Below are 19,248 nucleotides of genomic sequence, written 5' to 3'. Positions count from 1 at the left end.
TGCAACACAGCCGCTGGCAGGGAGCACACGGATCCCGCACAGGGGCGTGCCACGCACGTGTGAGCGCACGCCCCAGCACCCGCTGGCGTGCACGCGTGCACTGCCCACGCGTCAGCAAGCACGAACGGACCACTCGTGCGCGCGCGTGAACACGCCACGCACACGCAGACACAACCCGCGCCTTCGCACGCGCAAACCAATTCACGCGTGTGCGGCCACGCGCCGGCCACACACACCCCGCACGCACCCCGCGCGCCCTCCCCCCCCCCCCCCCAACCAGAAACGCACCACCCGGGTGCGCGTGCACGCCACATCCCCTGGCCCGCAGCACCCCGGGGGTCACCTTCCCCCCCTCCCCCTCCCCCGCGCCCCCCCCTTCCCACCCCCCGCCCCCCCCTCCCCCGCCCCCCCTTCCCCCCTTCCCCCCCCCCGCCCCCGGCCTCCTTAAGGCGGCCCCGCCGCGCAGGCTCCCCGCCATGCCCGGTGCTGTCACACCGCCCCGCGCCCGGCGCATGCAGCAAGTGCCCGAGCCGCGCGCGCCGCCGCCGCCGCCCCCCCCCCGCTCCCGCTCCCGCCGCCACCGGGGCCCGGCGCGCCGCGCGCCCGCTCCCGGCCCCGCGCGCCGCCGCTCTCCCCCGGGCGCGCCCGGGCACCGGCTGCCGCCGCCGTTGCCGCCGCTCGGGGATGGCCAGCCCGCTGCACGCCGCGCCGCGCCGGGGCTACACGCGCTGCTGACGGAGCGCAGGTAAGGGCGGCGGCGGGGGGAACGGGGATCCCCCCCTCGGTGCACCGACAATCCGCCTCCCCACCCCCCCCGACCCCCCCCACCCCACCGCCGGCGCACCGACACCCCCTTTCCTTCCCGGTGCACCGAGCCCCGGGGTGCGGTGCGTTCCGCTCCCCCCCCTCCCTCCGCGGCGCAGCGGGGGCGGCAACTCGCCGGGGATGCGGGATGCGGCGGCCGGTGCTGCCGGTTGGCAGAGCCCCGGTTCCGCTGTGCCCCCCCCCCCCCCCCCGCCCCGCCACCCCCACTCCACCCCCGGCCAACTTTCCTGCCCCGGCGGCGGGCTGCGGGGCCGGGGAGTTGCAGCCGCGCCGCGGTACCGGGGGTGCGCCGTGCCCGGTGCCCGGTGTGGGCAGCGGCATCCCCGGGGCGGCCCCGGCCCTGCCTGGAAGTTCCGCGGGGCTGCGGCGGCAGGGCGGGCTCGGCGGCGGGGCTGGCTGCGAGCAGCGGCGTGCCCGGGGCTGCCGGTCCTCCGCCGGGGCTGCCGGTCCCCCCCTCCCGCAGGCAGTGCCAGGGCCCCGGCAGCCCCGTGGCAGAGGGGCTGCACGCATGTAGGTGGGCACACGCGTGTCGTTGGGCACGCGTGTGGCGCTGCGGTGCCGTGGTGTGTCATACAGCCAGGCCACGGGTGCCAGGCTGCCCGCTGCCATCCCTGCTAGCCCCAGCGTGGGCACACGTGTGCTGCCGGCCCGGCACGCGTGGGTGCTCGGTGGATTGGTCTCCCCACGCCGGGACTGGCCCCACGCCGTCGCCCCTGGCCGGGGCCTCGGGGAATCGGCACGCACCGGGGCAGGTGGGCAAGCGTGTTTGTGGAGCCCCGGCAGCAGGCGAGAGGTTTTGCAGCTCTCGGCTGCGTGGGGCTTTGTTCGGTGCCAGCGTTGGAGGGCTGCGGGGAGCCCCCGTGCCACGGCCGTGCCGCTGGGGCGAGAGGCACCCGGGGACCGTGGGCGTGCAGCAAGGGCACACGTGGGCGCCCAGCGTGTGCCAGCGCGGGCACGTGCAGCGTGCAGGTGGCAGCCAGATCTGGGGGGGAGCGGGGGAGCTTCTTCCCTTCCCAGGGGACCTGCGAGCCTTGGGGTTCCTGGCAAGAGCGGTGCCACGTGTGCACGCGCGTGTGCCCACGCAGGTCACTTGTTGAAGCACGGGGAGATTTTCCGCAGCCCCGTCCGGCGTGGAGGGTGCGCGTGCACCGCGCCTGCATGGTCGGTGCCGGGGGCTCACGGCAGCGCAGCGTGCGAGCAACCCTTTGCTTTTCTAGGTCACGTCACTACCGCCTGTGCTGGATGGCGCCTGGCAGCCGGGGCCGCCGGTGACGCGGGGAGGTGGCCCTGGGGTGGCCGGGCTGGGCTGTGGCAGAGCACCCGGTCAGGGTTTCTGGCCGGGCGCCGCCGATGGCTGGGGTGCGCGTGGGGCCGGCGGTGCGGGGCCGGCGCTGAGCCGTGCCGCTGGGAGAGCCGCCGGTGGGCGGCGGGGCGGTTATTCGGGACTGACCTCTCCCTCCTCGAAGGCGGTGGCAGCGGCTGAGCGGGGAGGGAGCCGACTCGTGGGGCTCACACCGGGCACCTGTGGGGAGGAGCGGGGCGGCGCAGCTGTCGTCACCATCGCCTGGCCACCCTCCGGCCGCCCTCATCGGGGAGGCTCGGTGCCCCGTTTCCCAGCGGGGTTCGTTACCAGAGGCACGGACGGCGGCGGATGCTGGAGTTGGCCGTGGGGCAGCGCCAGCCCCTCTGTGCCGGAGCCCGGAGCCTGGCAGCGGCTCCTCTTCGAGGCCTGCCTGGCTGCTCGTCAAGCCTTGTCACCAGACCCTGCTTTCATCCAAGGAGTTTGCAAGAAGCCGAGATCCTACAAATTTCGTCTGAGCTGGAGGGAAACGGACACGGAGCAGGCACCACGGGCGGCTTGCTCTCCGACCGGCAGCTGCGTGGCAGAGGTGCTCCAGCACCGGCTGGGAAGATGCTGCCTGCTCTTCCTGGCTGCCTCCGGTTCTTCTCGATGCCTCCACGGACCTCCGGCAGCACGGCTTTTCTGCCCGGCGTGACACCTCCGCCGTGCCGGTGATGGGCGTTGGGCCAGAGGTGCCCGGGGAGCTGTGGTGGGCTCTGTCCTCCCCGGCGGGCTCATGGGCTGCGGAGAGCCCTGCCCTGGCACCAAGCTCCCGCGCAGAGGAGCGGGATTAGATGGGTTTTCCTTCACCTGGGCCGTTCCCATTGCTGCCAAGTCTCTGTGCTCCGGGGTGGGTGCTCTCCAGGCTAGGTGGGGGCTGCAGGACAGGCTCCCCGTGCCCCCCTGCTCAGAGGAAGATGATGCTCGGACGGACGGACGCACAGACCTTGGGACGAGCCGCTAGCCCTGGTCCAGCCCCTGCACAGCCCTCGGGGCTGGGCTGCTGCAACGCCTCGATGCTTCTCCATGGGAATTTGGACTGAGGCCCTGCAAACTCATTTCCTACCATGGTGCTGTCCTCTAATGGGGACGGGGCTGGCTCTAGGCCACGTGGCTTGGTTGCCAGACATCAGAGGCTCCATAGCTCCTCGGTGCTCGCGAGGGCCATCGTGTCCCCCCTGCTCTCGTCCCGTCTGTTCGCTCTCGATGTCCTCCAAGAGCAGGATGAAGCCAGCCCCTTCTCCTCCTCGGGGCACCTTGGAGGCTCCTGGTGGATGTGGGTCTGGCTGAAATTGTGGGTTACAAACAAAATCCCCCTCCAGCGTGAGCGCACATCCAGGCTGCCGCTCCCCTGCTGCCGCCGCTGGGACACGGACCCCCCCTTGGAGCCCTCCTGGGGCTCTCAGCCCCCCCCATCCCTTTGCCCGACGGTGCCAGGGCAGGATGGAGCTGATGGAGAAGAGGGAGCCGCATCCCAGCGACACGGAAACTACTTGGACGAGGCCGTGGGAGAGCGACAGGAGCAGCTGCGGCTGCTGCAGCCCTTGCGGGTGCCCTGCTGCGGGGGGGGGGGGCCTCGCCTCCAGGGACCCCCGCAGCCGCAGAGGGGGAGGCAGCACATGCTGTTCCCTGGCAAAGCGTAATCCCTAATCCCGGAGGAGATTTCACTGTGCTGTCTCTCGGCCTTGCTTTTGGAGTGGAGTTTTACCAACAGCAGTTAAGTAAAATAAATAAAAAGGCCTGTGCTTGCCAGTGCTAGCAAGGCTGAGCCAGTGATTGGCAAAGCGGCACCATTAATTACGGCTTGGCGGTGCTGCCAGCCTGCCTGCTTCAGGAAAGGTGGTGGCAGCGCGCCGGGGAAGCCAGAGGGAGAGGGGGAGTGCGTGGGGAAGGGGAAGATGTGGGAGCGCGGAGGGGGGAAACGTGGTCCCGGGCGCCGGGGGGGATTGTGCCGCGGCGCGTGGAAGCGGCACGGATACCGCTCTGCCCGCCGAGCGCCTGTGTGTGCGTGTGGGAGCCCACGCGTGCACACGTGTGTGCACGCACACGCCTCGCAGGAAGCCACGTTTTCGGGGGTTGTGATGTCAGTGGAGTTACTTTCACCCAGTGATGCTCACAGCGTTAATTAGTTGGCAGAGAGGCTGTGTCGGTGCCGCCGGGTGCTGCCGAGGGCCAGGCAGGGGCTCGGTGGGGTCTGTCGTGCCGGGAGGACGGGCGCAGAGCGGTGAGGGCTGAGCGCGGAGGTGGCGGAGGCGGCTTTGAAGTTCCCGGATGCCTTTGAACCGCTAGTGAAGATCCTGGAAATTGGAGGGTCGCGGACTCTCCTGGCGGGAAGTGCTCGTTACGGCGCTTTGTTCGTTGGCATCACCTCTAGGCAGGCAGGGATGTGCTCCCGGGGGACGGAGCCCGTTTGGTGGCCGCAGGGGCTCCTCCCCAGATGCCGTTCCTTTTCAGCAGGGACCACGGCTGTTCCCACCGTGGTTCAACACCCAGGACTGCCTGGCCCTTCCTTACCCTCGTGCCCTTGTCCCGAGCCATCCTCGCGTTAGGAATTCTCATGGATCGTAGATTTTCTACAGCCTATTAAAAGAACACTGTCGGGTTAAAAACCGTGTCTCTTAAAACCCAAATCTCCTTTACTTTGCTATTAATCGTTTCTCAGATTATTAATGCCAGCGAGGTTTAGTGCCGCCTGTTTATCACTTTTGGGGCTGGTTGGTTGTTTCTGGCAATGCCTGGCCGGAGAGGGGCGGCCGTGGCTGAGCAGAAGCGCGATGGTCAGGAGCCGGGAGGATGGAGCTGGACCGGGTCCGTGCCGAAATCCCCATTCAGGCGAAGCATCTTCAGGGAAGCAACCTGTTTGTGCGGCGCGAGCAGGGCTGGTGTGGAGCAGTGCCTCCTCCTGCCGTGCCGCGGCTGCTGGCGAGGGAGAGGCGAGCCCTGGTCAGAGCCCGCCGGTTACCGGAGCCAGGAGGGATGCGATAGCCGCCATGGAGAGGGACCGTGCTCTGACTGCTGAGGATGGGGAACCCGGGATGTCGCTTCCCCACGGTCGCTTCCCGGCTCTGTGATGGCTCTTTAAAAGCTTTAATTAAAAACCCACCCCCTTCCCTGTGCCCGGGCAGGGAACAAAGGGAAATGGAAGGGGCTGGAGCAGGTGGCTCCGGCGGGCGAGCGTGCCAGCCTGTGCCAGCCGCGCTCCGGGTGCCATCCCCGTCCCCGGGGAGCAGCACCCACTCCCGCAGCAGCCCAGCAAGGCGGTTGGTGCGGCGGGTCACTGGGGGCAGGTGGCGTCCCCCCATCGGCAGGCTTTGCTGGCGGTGCCGGGATGCAGACGCCAGTGCCGGGATGCAGGTGCCGGTGCCAGGCAGTTTCTTTCATGTGGACCCAAGCTGTTTCGGAGGCAGAGGGGCGATGGGCAGCGGGGCCGTGCCCTGGCACCCCGGCGAGGCTGGGCTCACCCTTGCCGGAGCACACCGACGGCGACGCCGCAGGGCGCGAGGTCCTTGCCGCAGTGCCAGGTAGGGGTGACGGTGGCCCCTCCTCGAGCCGCGTGGCAGCTCCCGCCGGGTGACTCGGTGCCCCAGATGTTAAATATCTTCTCGGGCCCAGCTTGCAGCTCAATGAAATATTTTCACTGCAGCAGCAACAGCAAGCGCTGCAGGGAGCGGAGCTGGTGCTGAACTAGCTGTATCAGATTTGATCTGCTCTTAACGAGCCCTGGCCTTCGGTAGCGGCTACGGTGCGATGCCGGGCTCTCGGGCAGCCGCAGCCCCGGCCCCGGTGGGGTTTTAGAGTGGGGGGGAGGGTTCCCGCGGTCTGGAGCACCTGGGTCTTGCACGGCACCGTGTTTAAAACGCAGGGAGCCCAGGGAGGCACAGCAGCGGGCTGCCCGGCCGTGCCTGTCCCCGCCGAGGTTTCCAGCAGCCGGTTTGCCCCAGCAGCAGCGGCGCAGGCAGGCTGGGCACCGGCAGGAGCCGGGAAGGAGGGACGGGCGGATGGCGGTGCTGGAGCATCCCTCCTCGCTGCTCCTGGGCGAGGGAAGCAAGCACCATCTTGTGTCCCTGCCAGGCTGCGGGAGCCCCTGGAGCTCGCTGCAGAGCGGCAGCATGTCCCTGCCTGACCTCCTCTTCCTCCTCCTCTTCCTCCTCCTCTGCCTCCTCCTCCTCCCATCCCCAGCTCTCCCAGAGCAGTGGAGTGCCGTGATGCTCCAGGGGACCCCAGGTCCTTGCTGGGTGCTTGAGGAGCATCAGTGGGGGATGCCAGTGGGGGTCCCTGCTCCAGCCCCCCTTGGCTCCCTGCTGCTGTGGCTGGGGGGGGGTCTCCTGTTGAATTCCCCAGGGTCCCCCGGGGGTGGAAGTGGCTGCAGGAAGGTGGGGGTTTCTTTTGCCCCAGATCTCCTTGCTGACATCGGGGGGGGGGGTCCTGCCTGGATCCCACCCCAAGCCTGGCTGCTCCCGCTGGCTCCATCCCGGCTCCTTTCTCCCCATGCCTGCATGCCACTGGTGGGGCCAGCTGCCGGCACCGAGCCCCCACGCTGCCGGGGTGGCGGGAGCCAGCGCCAGCCTGTTGCGTGAAAGCCGGGTTATTTTTAGCTCTCTAATGTGCCCGTCGTGGCTTCGGCGCAGGCTCGGCCGAGGCTCAGGCTCCCTCCCCGATGAGCAGGGGGATGCCCCAGTACCGAGGCCTCGGCCAGGGGTGTTTTGGGAGCAGGAGATGTTGTTTGGGGATGGAGAAGAGCATCCCTGTGTCATGCTGAGTGCTTGGCATCCCCCATGCGTGGGATGGAGGGGAGCGGGGACCTCGATGATTTTGGGAATCAACCTCTGGAATGTCATCCGTCCCCTGCGGCCCCCTCCTGAATGTCCCCCGCCATCCCTGGGGCTGTCCCCTCGCTGCCACTGCCCCGGGCGCAGCCTGGCCCGGCAGAGTGGTGTCGGCACGCGCGCGGTGGCCTTGGCCTCTGCAGAGCCACGCTCCAGTCCCACTTAATAAGGCCACCGCGTGCATTATTTTATTAATGAGTTATTAAAAAGCTATTCATGGTGATGCTGCTGCATACCCAGCATGGTGTCCAAGAAATATGTCCTTCAACGATTGCTCGCCCCGTGCCGGGCTCTCGTGGCAGGTGGGGGGGGACACCACACTGTCGGGGTGCCCGTGCACACCCAGCACATCACCCCGGGCTCCTCTGCTGAGCAGCCGGCCCGTCCCCGCGGTGCTCCAGGGCACCAGCAATAGCTACGAGGCTTTTTATAACCCCGTCTGGGCTGTTTGGTGGCTCCTTGCCCAGGTTGTGCTTGGCCGGGTCCGGCGGGTGAGCCGAGGGGGGGGTCGCCGCGGTGGGGGTCTGCCGGCTGTGGGATGGGAGCTGGGTCTCTTCTCTGGTGGTTTTGGGGCAAAGCCCCCAGTCCGTGCTGCACAATCCCCAGCCCAGGGGCTGCCTTGGCACAGCCCGGGCGACAGGTCAGGGGTCTCCGATGGCAGTCCCCTGCCTGCAAGGTGGCAGATGGGGACATGGACCAGCTGGGACGCTGCTCCCATGCCAGCGGGGGCTTGGTGCAGGGCACTGACCCCCCCCGTACCAGCTCTGCACCCCCCCTCAGGCACAGCGGGGAACCCGCAGCGGCGTGCCTCCCGGTAAGCATCTGTCTGTCCGTCTGTCCGTCTGTCTCTCCCCCAGGGCAAATGCCATAGGATGACCGCTGCTGGTCCCCTCTTACTGGCTGTGATATCGTCTCTCCTGTGGCTCACGCGGGGCTTCGACCCGGCTCCCAGCGCCTGCTCCGCTCTGGCCTCTGGCGTCCTCTACGGCTCCTTCTCCCTCAAGGACCTTTTCCCCACCATCTCCTCCGGCTGCTCCTGGACCCTGGAGAACCCCGACCCCACCAAGTACTCGCTCTACCTCCGCTTCAACCGGGAGGAGCAGGTCTGCACCCACTTCTCGCCCATGGTGCTGCCGCTCGACCACTACCTGGCCAACTACACCTGCGACCCCCGCGGTGAGGCTGCCAGCCCCCCGCCCGCCCAGCAGCGACCGGAGGAGGAAGAGGAGGAGGAAGCCGAGCTGGAGCTGTGCGAGGGCGCGGGGCCCTTCACCTTCCTCCATTTCGACAAGAACTTTGTGCAGCTGTGCCTGGCGGCCGAGCCCGAGGCGGCCCCCCGCCTCCTGGCCCCCCAAGCCCTGGAGTTCCGTTTCGTGGAGGTGCTGCTCATCAACAACAACAACTCCAGCCAGTTCACCTGCAGCGTGCTCTGCCGCTGGCTGGAGGAGTGTCTGCAGGCACCCGGCGCCCGCCGCTGCGGCTTCACCCACGCCGGCTGCAGCTGCCAGGCGGAGAGCCCGCCGGCACCCCGGCGCAACGGCACGCGGCATGCCGCCCGCACGCCCGCCCCGCCGCCAGCCGCCAGCGACTGCTGCCCCACTGACCTGCATTCTGCGAATGCCAATGATTTCAACCTGTCCGAGGTCCCGCACGGTGAGTGGGGTGCAGGGGGAGCCCCGGGAATGGGTCCCCTGCTCTGTGCGTGCTTCCCCGGGGCGCTGTGCACGGAGCAGCGAAGCCACGCAAAGGGCAAATCCTTCCCATGCATGCTCCCCTTGGCAGCAGGGTGCAGATTGGGTGCTGTGCCTGGAGCAGGCACATGCGATGGGTGAATCCTGCCCGTGCACGCTCCCCAGGGCAGGAGAGCGCAAGCTGAGCGCTGTGCGTGGAGCAGGGAATCCGTGCAAAGTGTAAATCCTGTGCACGCTCCCAGCTCCAGGTGCACCTCGCCCGAGCGATGGTCGGGCTCAGCGGAGCTGCAGCTCGCTCTGCCCTGGCCGTGGCCTGGCCGGCCGGGTTAGTGCCACTCCCCGCCGCGCCGGCCCCGGCTGTTTGCCATGGCTGCTCTGGCACAGCCCGCGCTGCCCTGGGGCCTCGCTCGCCGCCTGCCCGGCGCAGGGCTGCTGCTCGCCTGACTGCGAGCCCGGAGCAGGAGCCCTGTCACTCTGCATTGGTGGAGACGGGGAAAACAATTTGCAGGTAAAATGACCCTTTCCCGTGGCAAATTACCCTTGACTGCTGCAGCCCGGGCGCTTGTTATTCCAGGCAGGATGTCACGGCACGGCGGCACGGCGCGGCCGGGCTGTTAACCAGGCGGAATGAAGCCATTTGCTTGTTACGGAATTGCAGGAACGTCGAGTGAAGATAAAGCAGCCGTGCTCACCCGTGCCCTGGGCACCGGGGTCGGGCTGCCGGTGGCAGGGAGCCGCCTCGCCCGAGCGCTCCCTTCGCCCCGTGTGGCACCTCTGCCGAGCCCAGCGAGGTGATGCAGGGGTTTGGGGGCACGTCTGGCCAGATGTTTCTCCTGCATCAGCCCCGAGTGATGAACGGGGAGGAGCAATCCCCAGCTTAGCTGTGCTGCGGGGTCTTTATCCAGCAGATTAGGTGGTGGTGATGGGCTGTGGGTATATATATAATTTCATTGGGCTTTAGCATTTATTCCAGGAACTAAATGTCATTACGGACAGATCCCCTGACTAAATCCCCGGTCCGTTACAGCTGCAGGGTTATAAATCGCCTCATCCTAAGGGGAGCTGCTTGAGCTGATTTTATTTGGGTTCTTTTTCTTCCTTTTTTTTCCCCCCTTTAAATGCAACTCTGCATGGACGATGAAGAGCTCAGTGCTGGGTTCAGGTGCCACCCCTGGGCTCAGCCTGGCTGGTTCTGTGCCCAGGGGTGTCGCAGGGGCTGACACCCGCCGTGTGCTGGGGCTGCCTGGGGAGCAGCCGGTGCCGCGGGGCTGGAGAGCGCTCCGTCCCTTTGCTTCTCGGGGGGATTCTGCACCTCCCCGCGGCTGGTTTGGTGGGGGTCAGTGGTGCTGAGCACGGCTCAAAGGGAGGATGCTGGACCGGGTGCTGCAAAGGGGGTTCCTGCAGACCTGGCACGCTCGGCGCTGAGCCGCTAGCCACCTCTCCGCAGACCGGCACAGCGACCGGCTGCAAGGGCGAGAGCGTGAACTCCCGCGCCTTCCCCAAATTACATTTGACATTCAATTAAAACGTGGAGGCGCCCGGAGGTACAGTGTTATTGCGGCACCGGAGTCGCAAGGGTAATGCACTGCCTCGGCCGCCCCGCACGCCACGCCGCTGCCAGCCGGTGCAGCCCCCGCACCACGTTTCCCCCCCGGGCCTTCGCCTGCATCGCCAGGCCGGGCCGTGGGGCTGCGGGGCTGGAGCACAGAGCGCCCTTCATGGCAGCGAGGGGGGGTCCCGGGCTCCCACCTGGCCTCCCCCCGGCACCCCACGGGGTGGAGAATGGCCGCCTTTCAGGGTGGCGGTGGCAGGCAGGGCCGGGGCGCTGAATGGCGCCTGTGAGCCGAGCCTTGGCGGGCACCCAGCGCTGATCTCACCGGCTCTCCTCTGCCGAGCGCCACAGCCGTGCAGTGATGCGGGGCCTGGCGCCCGCCCAGCCGCTCCCCGGGCCTCCCCGCTCCCCGCCGCGGCGGTGCCCCCGGGGTCCCCGGCGCCCGTGCCGTCCCCTCCGTGGCACGGCTCTCCCGCGGGGCTGGGGGGACGTGGTTGGAGCCGGGGAGATGCAGCCCCGGTGCAATGTGGTGCTGGGTCCCGGCGGGCAGAAAGCATGGGTGGGTGTGGGGATGGGGTTGAAACTTTGCGGGGTGACATCGGGCGCGTTGCAGCCATGAAATGGGGGGGTCTTTGGAGGGGGTCCAGCCCAGCAGAGCCTGCAGCGCCGGGGCTGAGCGGTTCCAGCTCTGGGGCTTGCTCCGGGGTGCGTTTCCCCTTGCCACAGACCCTTCAGAAACCAGCTCCCGGGGAGGGGAGGCCGGGACGGGGCCATGGCTGCTCGCTTGCGGGGACATGACTAGCCTCGGGAGATATCCTGGGCTCCCCAAAAGAAGCCCCCTGCCCTTGCAGCCCAGCGGCTGTGCCACGGTGCGGGGTGCCGGGGGACCCCCGGGGCAGGACCGGGTGCCGGGGCGGAGGGTGCCGGGGAAGGCCGCAGCCGCCCCGTGGTGACGGACGGGGATTTAGAGCTCTCCGAAGGAAATTGAATTTGGTGTCTCTGTCGAACACAGCCGGGGAGAGCGCCCTCGTATATCCTCGGGATTTATGGTTTTCCCCGGGCGCTCGCCGTGACGTGCATAATTCTGCCGTGTCGCTCACGGGGGCAGGTGGCCCCGCGGGGAGCTTGGCCCTGTGGCCAGACAGACCCCCCCCAGGGCAGCCCCTCGCCCTCCCCGGGTCGCCCTGCACCTGCAGAGCGGGATGTGCGGGGAGAGGAGCCGGGGGCACCCGGCAGTGACGGCGAGGAGCCCGCCCGGGGGACGGGCCTGGGCAGGGGTCACGCTGGGTTGAAGACGAAAGTCAGTAAATTTGGGTCTGCTTTACGGCACTAGTAAGTGTCAGTGCAGGCAGCGCGCCCTGCCTGGGGCTCGTATGTCACCCGTGCGTGTCACAAGGGGAGCTGCAGCATCCCCCCATGTCCCCATGTCACCTCCCCCCCGTCCCTTGGGAACGTCACCGTGCTCGGCCGGCAGTGCTGGCTGGCACCGCTGCAGGGTGCCCGTGGCACTTTGGGGGGTCACGTACCCCGGGTGGCATCGATGGTGCCCAGGGAAGCCCCCGCTGTTTTCTGCGGCTCGTGGCATCCGCCGGCAGCAGCAGCCCCGGTGCTGCCGTGCCGTGCCCGGGAACTCGCCGGCATCCTGCACCCAGATGCGGGGACAAGGGACCCTGCTGCAGGACAGGGGGTGGCCCAGGGGTGATGGGGGAGACCAAGGAAGGTGTCCCCCCCCGCGCCCGCAGCCGCACCTCCTGCCGAGCCCTCCACATGCCAGTTAATTTCACGCCAAGTGCTCTTGATGGATCTCTTGTTATTTTTGGTGAGCCGAGCCATAAATTTGTGCCACCTCACTGCAGCAAGCTGTTAAGTGGGGATGGGAGAGCACCTCTGCCCAGCGCGGCGGGGCGCGGGCACCCTGGCCCCACTGGGGACGCAGCACCCCAGGCCGTGCTCCAGCTGCAGCCCCTCTGATGGGGGTGGACGTGTTTGGGGGAGCCGCCATGCGTTTTTGGGGGTCTGTGAGTGTGCTCAGCCGTGCTGGACCCTCTCTTGCGTGGGGATGCCACGCAGTGCTCAGTGTGGGGCCAGGCATCCCTGCATCCCACCTGCAGTGTCCCTTGACCCGCGGTGGCCCGTCCCCATCCCTGTCCCCCTCCCTGTCCCCTGCCCGCTCTCACCGGAGCACTTCTCTCTTCCAGGCAACGCAGTTGAGGAGAACCAGAAGGTGAAAACCCAGTGGCCGCGGTCAGCGGACGAGCCAGGTGTCTACATGGCCCAGACAGGTACTGGCACTGCCCCGGCACGGGGACAGGCACAGGGTGCTGGCGGCGCTGGGCTCCGGTGCCCAGCCATGGGCAGGGATGATGGAGACAGAGCGACTCCCTTTGCTTCCTGCCCACGGACTGACTTAATTTGCTCCATTTATATATTTTTCCTTTACACCTTCCTCCGAGGGTTGTAAAGCAAAAAAAAAAAAAAAAATCCATTAATTGTTTCGTTCAAATGTATTTATTTGGCAAATCCATCTGGGTAATTTGAGCGCGCTGCTCCCCTCTCCCCAGCCCTTCCTGATTTATGGTCGGAGGGCTCGGAGGCGAGCGGGAGATGGATGAGCCCCGGCGCCGGGAGAGGAGCTCCGCTCCGTGTGCCTGGCATGCAGATCTCCTCCCGGCTGCACTCGGGTGCTCTCGGGGTTCCTCCCCCCGGGAGCTGCTGGGCAGAGCGTGGGGTGACCCCAGTGGTGACTCGGTGCGGTCCCTGGGTCCCCCTGTGACGTGGAGCTGCCACCCTGCTCCAGAACCTGCCTCCCACCTGTCTCCAGGACAAATTGTCCCCTTTGGAGCCTTCCTCCATATATTCCTTTTTAATTTAAACTGATGGCCTTTTCTTCTGGCCTGTCCAATAGCTTCAGAGACGTCATCAAGCTTAATAAGAGCCGGGTTGTTGTAAATGTCAATGCTGTGCCTGGGTGGGGAGAAGGAGCAGCGCTGGGCTGCCCGTGCTGCCCGTGCTGCCTGTGCTGCCCGTGCTGCCTGCACCACCCAGGCTGCCTGGGACGGATGCTATCTCTCGTGCTGGGTGCGATCCTGTGCCCTGACCCCTTCTCCAGGTGCAGCTGGCTGCTTCGCCCCGCTTGCACCCTCGGTGTCGTCCCTGTCACCCGCAGCACCTTGTCCTCGTCCCTGTGCTGGCAGGCAGCGAGTGCTGCCTGGCCGCTTTCCCGTCCCCCGTGGGTGCTCTGCTCATGGGACCTTCCCCGTCCCCCCGGGGCGGTCGCCGGCTCTCAGGCTCCGTGTCTCCCGCAGGGGACCCAGCGGCGGAGGAGTGGTCCCAGTGGAGCGTCTGCTCCCTGACGTGCGGGCAGGGATCCCAGGTGCGGACACGCTCCTGCGTCTCCTCGCCCTACGGGACGCTGTGCAGCGGGCTGCTCCGGGAGACGCGCACCTGCAATAACACGGCCACCTGCCCAGGTACGGGGGGGGTGAGGGCACCGGGGGGGCTTCGCTGCCGGCGGAGGGGTGCCCGCCGCTGGCTGGGCTCTGGGTTGGTGCCCCAAGGGCTGAGCGGGCGGGCGGCTGGGGAGAGTGGGGACACGTGTTGCTGGGGGGTCTCTGGGGGTGTGGGGTCTCTCGCAGGTGGGGGGGTGCTGGGGGTGTATGAGGAGGGTGGCTCTGTGCGGCGGCGCTGTTGTGGAAGCAGGCGTTGCCCGTCCCGCTGTGTCCAGGCATCCCTGGAGCTTCTGTTGGCATCCCCCCATCGTCTCACCTTCCCCGCTGTGCCAGCTCTCGGGAAACCACGGCGGGGAGCAGCAAGCGGGGGGAGGCACCTGGAATGGTGCCCCAGTGCCCCGTCCCCTCCCACCCCACCGCTCCTGCTGCCGGGGGTTTTGCCAGCGGCCCCTCTCCATCCTCCCTCCCGGCAAACCCGGGGCTTCCCCAGGGTGTCCCCGGCGCTCTGTGCCGGGGGAGAAGTGGGGGCTGGAGCCTGTGCTGGGGGACTCGGGGCTGTGCAGCTGCCTGGCCCGGCGCTGGGGGGGGTCCCCACGTGAATGGGGCAGGAGGGGGCCGAGCTGCTCAGTGCTTCGAGGCAGGTCGTGGGCAGGGGTGGGCAGGCAGGACGCCAGGGGTCTCCCTGGGCCACGTACGAGTCCGTTTGTCCATGGTGGGGTCTGTGCGTCTTGCGTGGGACACTGGGGATCGGAGGGGCCTCGGGGCGCTGCAGCGGCACTGAGCGGGGATGTTTCGGGTGCTTTGCACCCCAGAAACACGTGGGTGTGCCTGCTCCCCCCGTGCTGGGGAGTACAGGCCTGTCCCGGCACACCAGGGGACATCGCAGCTCGCAGAGGAGCATCCTTTAGGATGTTTGTGCGCCATGTGGGTCCCCGGTCCCGTCCCGGGTGAGCTGAGCTCCCGTGGGTGCGATGTGTGCGAGGGGTGGCCGTGCCCGCCGTGTTGGCACGGGTTGGGGTGAGCCGGGTTGTGCGTGGGTGCGGGGGACGTGCGCCGCCAGTACCGGGACCCCAAAGCGGGGACTGGAGCATGGCAGGGAGCGGCACTGCTGCCTGCTCAGGGCTCCTGGGGTTCGGGCTCGGGTGTGACGGTGGGGCAGGCAGTGCCAGCGGGCCGTGGAGGGGAGCCGGGGACCGTGCCCGACTGCCCAGGGCACGAGGGGTCCGTGATGGCCGGGACCCCTCGGTGCCAGGAGGAGGCGGAGGCTGGAGCCCCGGCGGGGCCGGGAGCGTGCGGCAGCGGCACTGTGCTGTGTTGCAGTTCACGGCGCGTGGGAGGAGTGGTCCCCGTGGAGCCTGTGCTCGGTGACCTGCGGGCGAGGGGCCAGGACCAGGACGCGGCGGTGCGTGGCCCCGCGGCACGGAGGGAAAGCCTGCGAGGGCCCCGAGCTGCAGGCCAAGCCCTGCAATATTGCGAGCTGCCCGGGTCAGTACCTCCCTCTCCCCCTGCTCCTCCTTCCCCCCGGGAACGCCAGGAGACGGCACCGGCCGTGAGCCAGGGCCCTGCTCCCGGCGCGGGGCTGCGGCGCTGCGAGGGACGGGGGGACACCGCCGTGGGGACCCGGCACGGCCCGTGGGCACGCAGGTGGGGTGGCACGGGGTGCGCCCTCGCGTCCCCGCTGGAAACCCGCATGGAGAGCTGGCTCCATTGGCCACACCAGGGGACACGAGCCCCCACCACGGGCGGGGGGACCAGCCCAGGGACCACGGAGGAGCTGGCTCCTTCCCTCCCCATCTGCTGCAACTGGCTGTCCCCGCACAGCGCTGGCACCGGGGTGGCACGGGGACATCACAGGGCTCCGGGGAGGTGGCTGGAGGTGGCAAAGGGGGTCAGCCGGCTGCGGGGTCTGTCTGCGTGCAGGTGGCAGCGCCGTCTCCGTCCCTTCCTCCTACCGTGGTGGCAGCCGTGGGGTTTCTGCAGCGATGTCAGGGCTGGCATCGCTGCCTGCGGCGCGGTGAGGCTGGCAGCGGGCTGGGAGCAGGAGGGGGTGCGGGAACGGAGGGGTGCACAGGGTGCACCCCTTCTGCAGCAGCTCTGGCAGGGATGTGCCACCCACGGCACGTGGCTTTTCCCGTGCCTGTCCCACGGTGCTCCTGCCGGAGCGATGAAGGGTCACGGCAGCTCCTTCCCCACTGCCCTGGCCCATACGGGGGGGGTTTGGCAGGGAGCGGTGCCAGGGCTGATGAGTTTGGTGTGGAGCGATGCTGGGGGCTCACGGCGGGTCCCACGAGCGTGGCCGCACACGAGGCTGGGCGTTGCGGTGCAGCGGGGCTGTAGGAGCAGCTGCTCAGGTGCGGGGGCCAGTCCCGGTGACAGTCCCCCTGGCCGGGGCAGGGTTTGGCGCTGGCTGTTGAGATCGGCGCAGGAGGAGCCAGCACGTCCGTAGGTTGGACCCGTCGCACGGAGAGCCCGGCGTGGGTCGTGGGGAGCTGGGGCCGTGCGGCCGAGGGGCCGCCGGCCGGTGGGGGCTGACGCCGCTCTCGCTTGTCCCCGCAGTGGAAGGGCAGTGGCTGGAGTGGGGCGCCTGGAGCCGCTGCTCCGTCACCTGCGCCAACGGCACGCAGCAGCGGACGCGCAAGTGCAGCGTCTCGGCCCACGGCTGGGCCGAGTGCCGGGGGGCCCACGCCGACGCCCGGGAGTGCTCCAACCCCACCTGTCCCAGTAAGGCCCCGCGCGCTGAGGGGGAGCGGGGGGGGAGGCCACGCGTGCTGCTGGCACGGCACGTCGGTGCACGGCACGTCGGCACGCGGCCCAGCCGTGCATCTGCTGTAAAGCCGCTGCGGTGTCACCGCTGGTGACGCGAGGATGCCGGTAGCCCCCTCCACTGTGGATGTGGACGTGGGGGGAGCAGGATGCGAAGGGTGACGTGGCGGATCAGCAGCAGCCCCCCTCGTGCCGGTTGCTCCCCTCAGGCACATCCCAGCTGGAGGAGCCGGGCATTTGTCCCGTGCCCTCACCCCTGTGTCACGCTGGGGGGACCCGTTGGTGCCCGGTGGCTGCAGGTCCTGGCGTGCTTTGGGCGTGCGAGGATGCGCGAGCTCTCGTGCCTGCACGTGGGGCAGCTGGTGGGGCTGGGGCCGGCGCTGGGGATTCGGGGGGGTAGTCAGGCCAAAGGATGGACCCCGTCCTCATCCTGTCCTTTGACCCCATCCTTGTCTTGTCCTCGACCTCCCTGGCATCAGTCGCAGGCGCAGAGGGAGGCAGGTGCTGTGCTGTGGCCGCCGTGGCGGCCGCAGGGAGGGAGGCAGCGGCTCTGCCACGCGCCGAGGGTGCCCTTGGGCTGCCGGCGGGGGAGCAGCCGGGCGGCTGCGCGGGGACGCTGGTCTCGTCTGAAAGAGATTTAAATCATCGATCCACGGATTTCATACCCTGTGGGGCTTTCGATTCATGGCGTGAGGGGGGGCAGCCGCTGCTGGGGCCCATCAGCCCGTCCCCGCCCCCCTGGGTGCCGCTCGCTGTGCCGAACCAGGTGTCCCACGGTGTCCCCATCCCCACAGCCGACAGCAAGTGGGGTCCCTGGAACCACTGGAGCCTCTGCTCCAAGACCTGCGACACCGGCTGGCAGCGCCGCTTCCGCATGTGCGAGGGCACCGGCGTGCAGGGCTACCCCTGCGAGGGCACCGGCGAGGAGGTGAAGACCTGCAACGAGAAGAAGTGCCCAGGTATGGAGCACCCCGCCCCGGTGCCCATCACCCTGCATCTGGGCTGCCCCTGACCCTCCCTCTCACCCCCCAGCCTACCACGAGATGTGCAAGGACGAGTACGTCATGCTGATGACCTGGAAGAAAACGGCTGCCGGGGAGATCATCTACAACAAATGTCCCCCCAACGCCACCGGTGAGGGGGGAGCATCCCCAAGCCCCCCCACGGCCTGGAGCAGGGCAGGGGGTGGTGGGTGGCATCGGGGTGCCAGGCAGTGCCACCCGTCCTCGGCGTGCCGGGGAGGCGGTTCCCGTGCCGGCATCGAACCCGATTCTCTTGTGCAGGGTCCGCCAGCCGCCGGTGCCTGCTGAGCCCCCACGGCGTCGCATACTGGGGTGTGCCCAGCTTCGCCCGCTGCATCTCCCACGAGTACCGATACTTGCATCTCTCAGTAGGTGCACGCTCTGGCGCGGCCCCCCCCACCCTCCCCTCCCCGTCTCTGGGGGTCTGCCCTGTCCCCAGCCCTTGCCGTCCTCTCCAGGGCAGGGAAACCCAGCAGCCGCATGGGGAAACTGAGTCAGGACTCCCCGGCAGGGCGGGGAAAGGGGACCCCATCCTAGAGCTGGAGGGAGACCCCGGTCTGAGCTGTGCCCCTGCCTCCTCGGGAAACGGCTCTCGGGATAGGAAGGACCCCCCAGACCCCCGTGTCCTGCTGCTGCCCTAATTAGTGCAATTAGCTCTGCAGCGTCCCCACTGCCCGGGCTCTGGGCACGGCGAGGGACCCGGGGACACGGAGCACTGCTGGGGGGTGGCGCTGGCAGCCGAGTGACACCGCTGTCCCCCCCCCCCCGTACAAGCTGCGGGAGCACCTGGCCAAGGGGCAGCGGGTGCTGGCAGGCGAGGGCATGTCGCAGGTGGTGCGGAGCCTGCTGGAGCTCATGGCCCGCAAGACCTACTACAGCGGGGACCTGCTCTTCTCCGTGGAGATCCTGCGCAACGTCACTGACACCTTCAAGAGGGCCACCTACACCCCATCCTCCGAGGACGTGCAGGTAGTGAGCGGGGGACGGCGAGGGACACCCCCGGGGAGGTGGCGGCGGTCGGTCCCCGGACCCCAGCCCCGCTGAGCCCCGTCCCCGCAGCGCTTCTTCCAGGTGGTGAGCTACATGGTGGACGCGGAGAACCGGGACAAGTGGGAGGACGCCCAGCAGGTGAGTGGCACAGGGCACGGGTGGGTGGCCGGGGTGGCCGGGATGTCCCCACCGTGGGGATGCGTCCCGGCGGCTGCGGAGCTGGTCCCTCGCCCGCAGGTCTCGCCCGGCTCCGTGCACCTGATGAAGGTGGTGGAGGACTTCATCCACCTGGTGGGAGACGCGCTGAAGGCCTTCCAGAGCTCCCTCATCGTCACCGACAACCTGGGTGAGCGGCAGGGCGGGCACAGGGCCTCGGCGGGTGCAGGGAGCCGGCCGGTGACGCCCGCTCTGCCCTGCCAGTGATCAGCATCCAGAGGGAGCCCGTCTCCGCCGTCTCCAGCGACATCAACTTCCCCATGAAGGGGCGCCGGGGCATGAAGGATTGGGCCCGCAGCTCCGAGGACAAGCTCTTCATCCCCAGGGAGGTGCTCAGCCTCGCCTCCGCCGGTGAGGCAGGGCTGGGCCCGCGGGAGCGAGCACGCTCTGCGCGCGTGTGTGTGCACGTGTGCGAGTGAGCGTGCACCTGGGGCTGTGCGGGAGTGTGCACGTGTGTGAGCGTGCGCATAGTGTGCGTCTGGTGCTGTGCACGTCTGTGGGCATGCGCATCTGGGAGTGCGCGTGTGTGTGCATGCGTGTGAGCGTGCACACTTGTGAGGGCACATCTGGTG

General features: G+C 68.5%; 1 protein-coding gene across 7 annotated transcripts in view; it reads left to right on the top strand.

The window, feature by feature from the left end:
- ADGRB2 (adhesion G protein-coupled receptor B2) overlaps positions 1–19,248 on the top strand; it is a 105,123-nt gene that overhangs the window by 76,494 nt on the left and 9,381 nt on the right. For 2 of the 7 annotated variants that reach the window (XM_075773771.1, XM_075773769.1), the window contains exons 1-11: positions 615–745; positions 7,851–8,646; positions 12,435–12,518; positions 13,542–13,706; positions 17,243–17,407; positions 17,481–17,582; positions 17,732–17,838; positions 18,245–18,439; positions 18,530–18,598; positions 18,698–18,806; positions 18,881–19,027. In XM_075773771.1, the coding sequence (XP_075629886.1) occupies positions 7,866–8,646; positions 12,435–12,518; positions 13,542–13,706; positions 17,243–17,407; positions 17,481–17,582; positions 17,732–17,838; positions 18,245–18,439; positions 18,530–18,598; positions 18,698–18,806; positions 18,881–19,027 (1,924 nt within the window). In that variant the 5' untranslated portion in view covers positions 615–745; positions 7,851–7,865. Of the gene's footprint in view, positions 1–487; positions 746–5,379; positions 5,689–7,850; positions 8,647–12,434; positions 12,519–13,541; positions 13,707–15,005; positions 15,171–16,241; positions 16,407–17,242; positions 17,408–17,480; positions 17,583–17,731; positions 17,839–18,244; positions 18,440–18,529; positions 18,599–18,697; positions 18,807–18,880; positions 19,028–19,248 lie in introns of those variants that run through there. The other 5 variants (XM_075773774.1, XM_075773773.1, XM_075773768.1 and 2 more) reach the window with 5 other exon arrangements.

This window comes from Balearica regulorum, chromosome 22 (assembly GCF_011004875.1).
Source record: "Balearica regulorum gibbericeps isolate bBalReg1 chromosome 22, bBalReg1.pri, whole genome shotgun sequence".
Taxonomy (NCBI): Eukaryota; Metazoa; Chordata; class Aves; order Gruiformes; family Gruidae; genus Balearica; species Balearica regulorum.
This window is presented reverse-complemented; position numbering and strand designations above follow the sequence as displayed.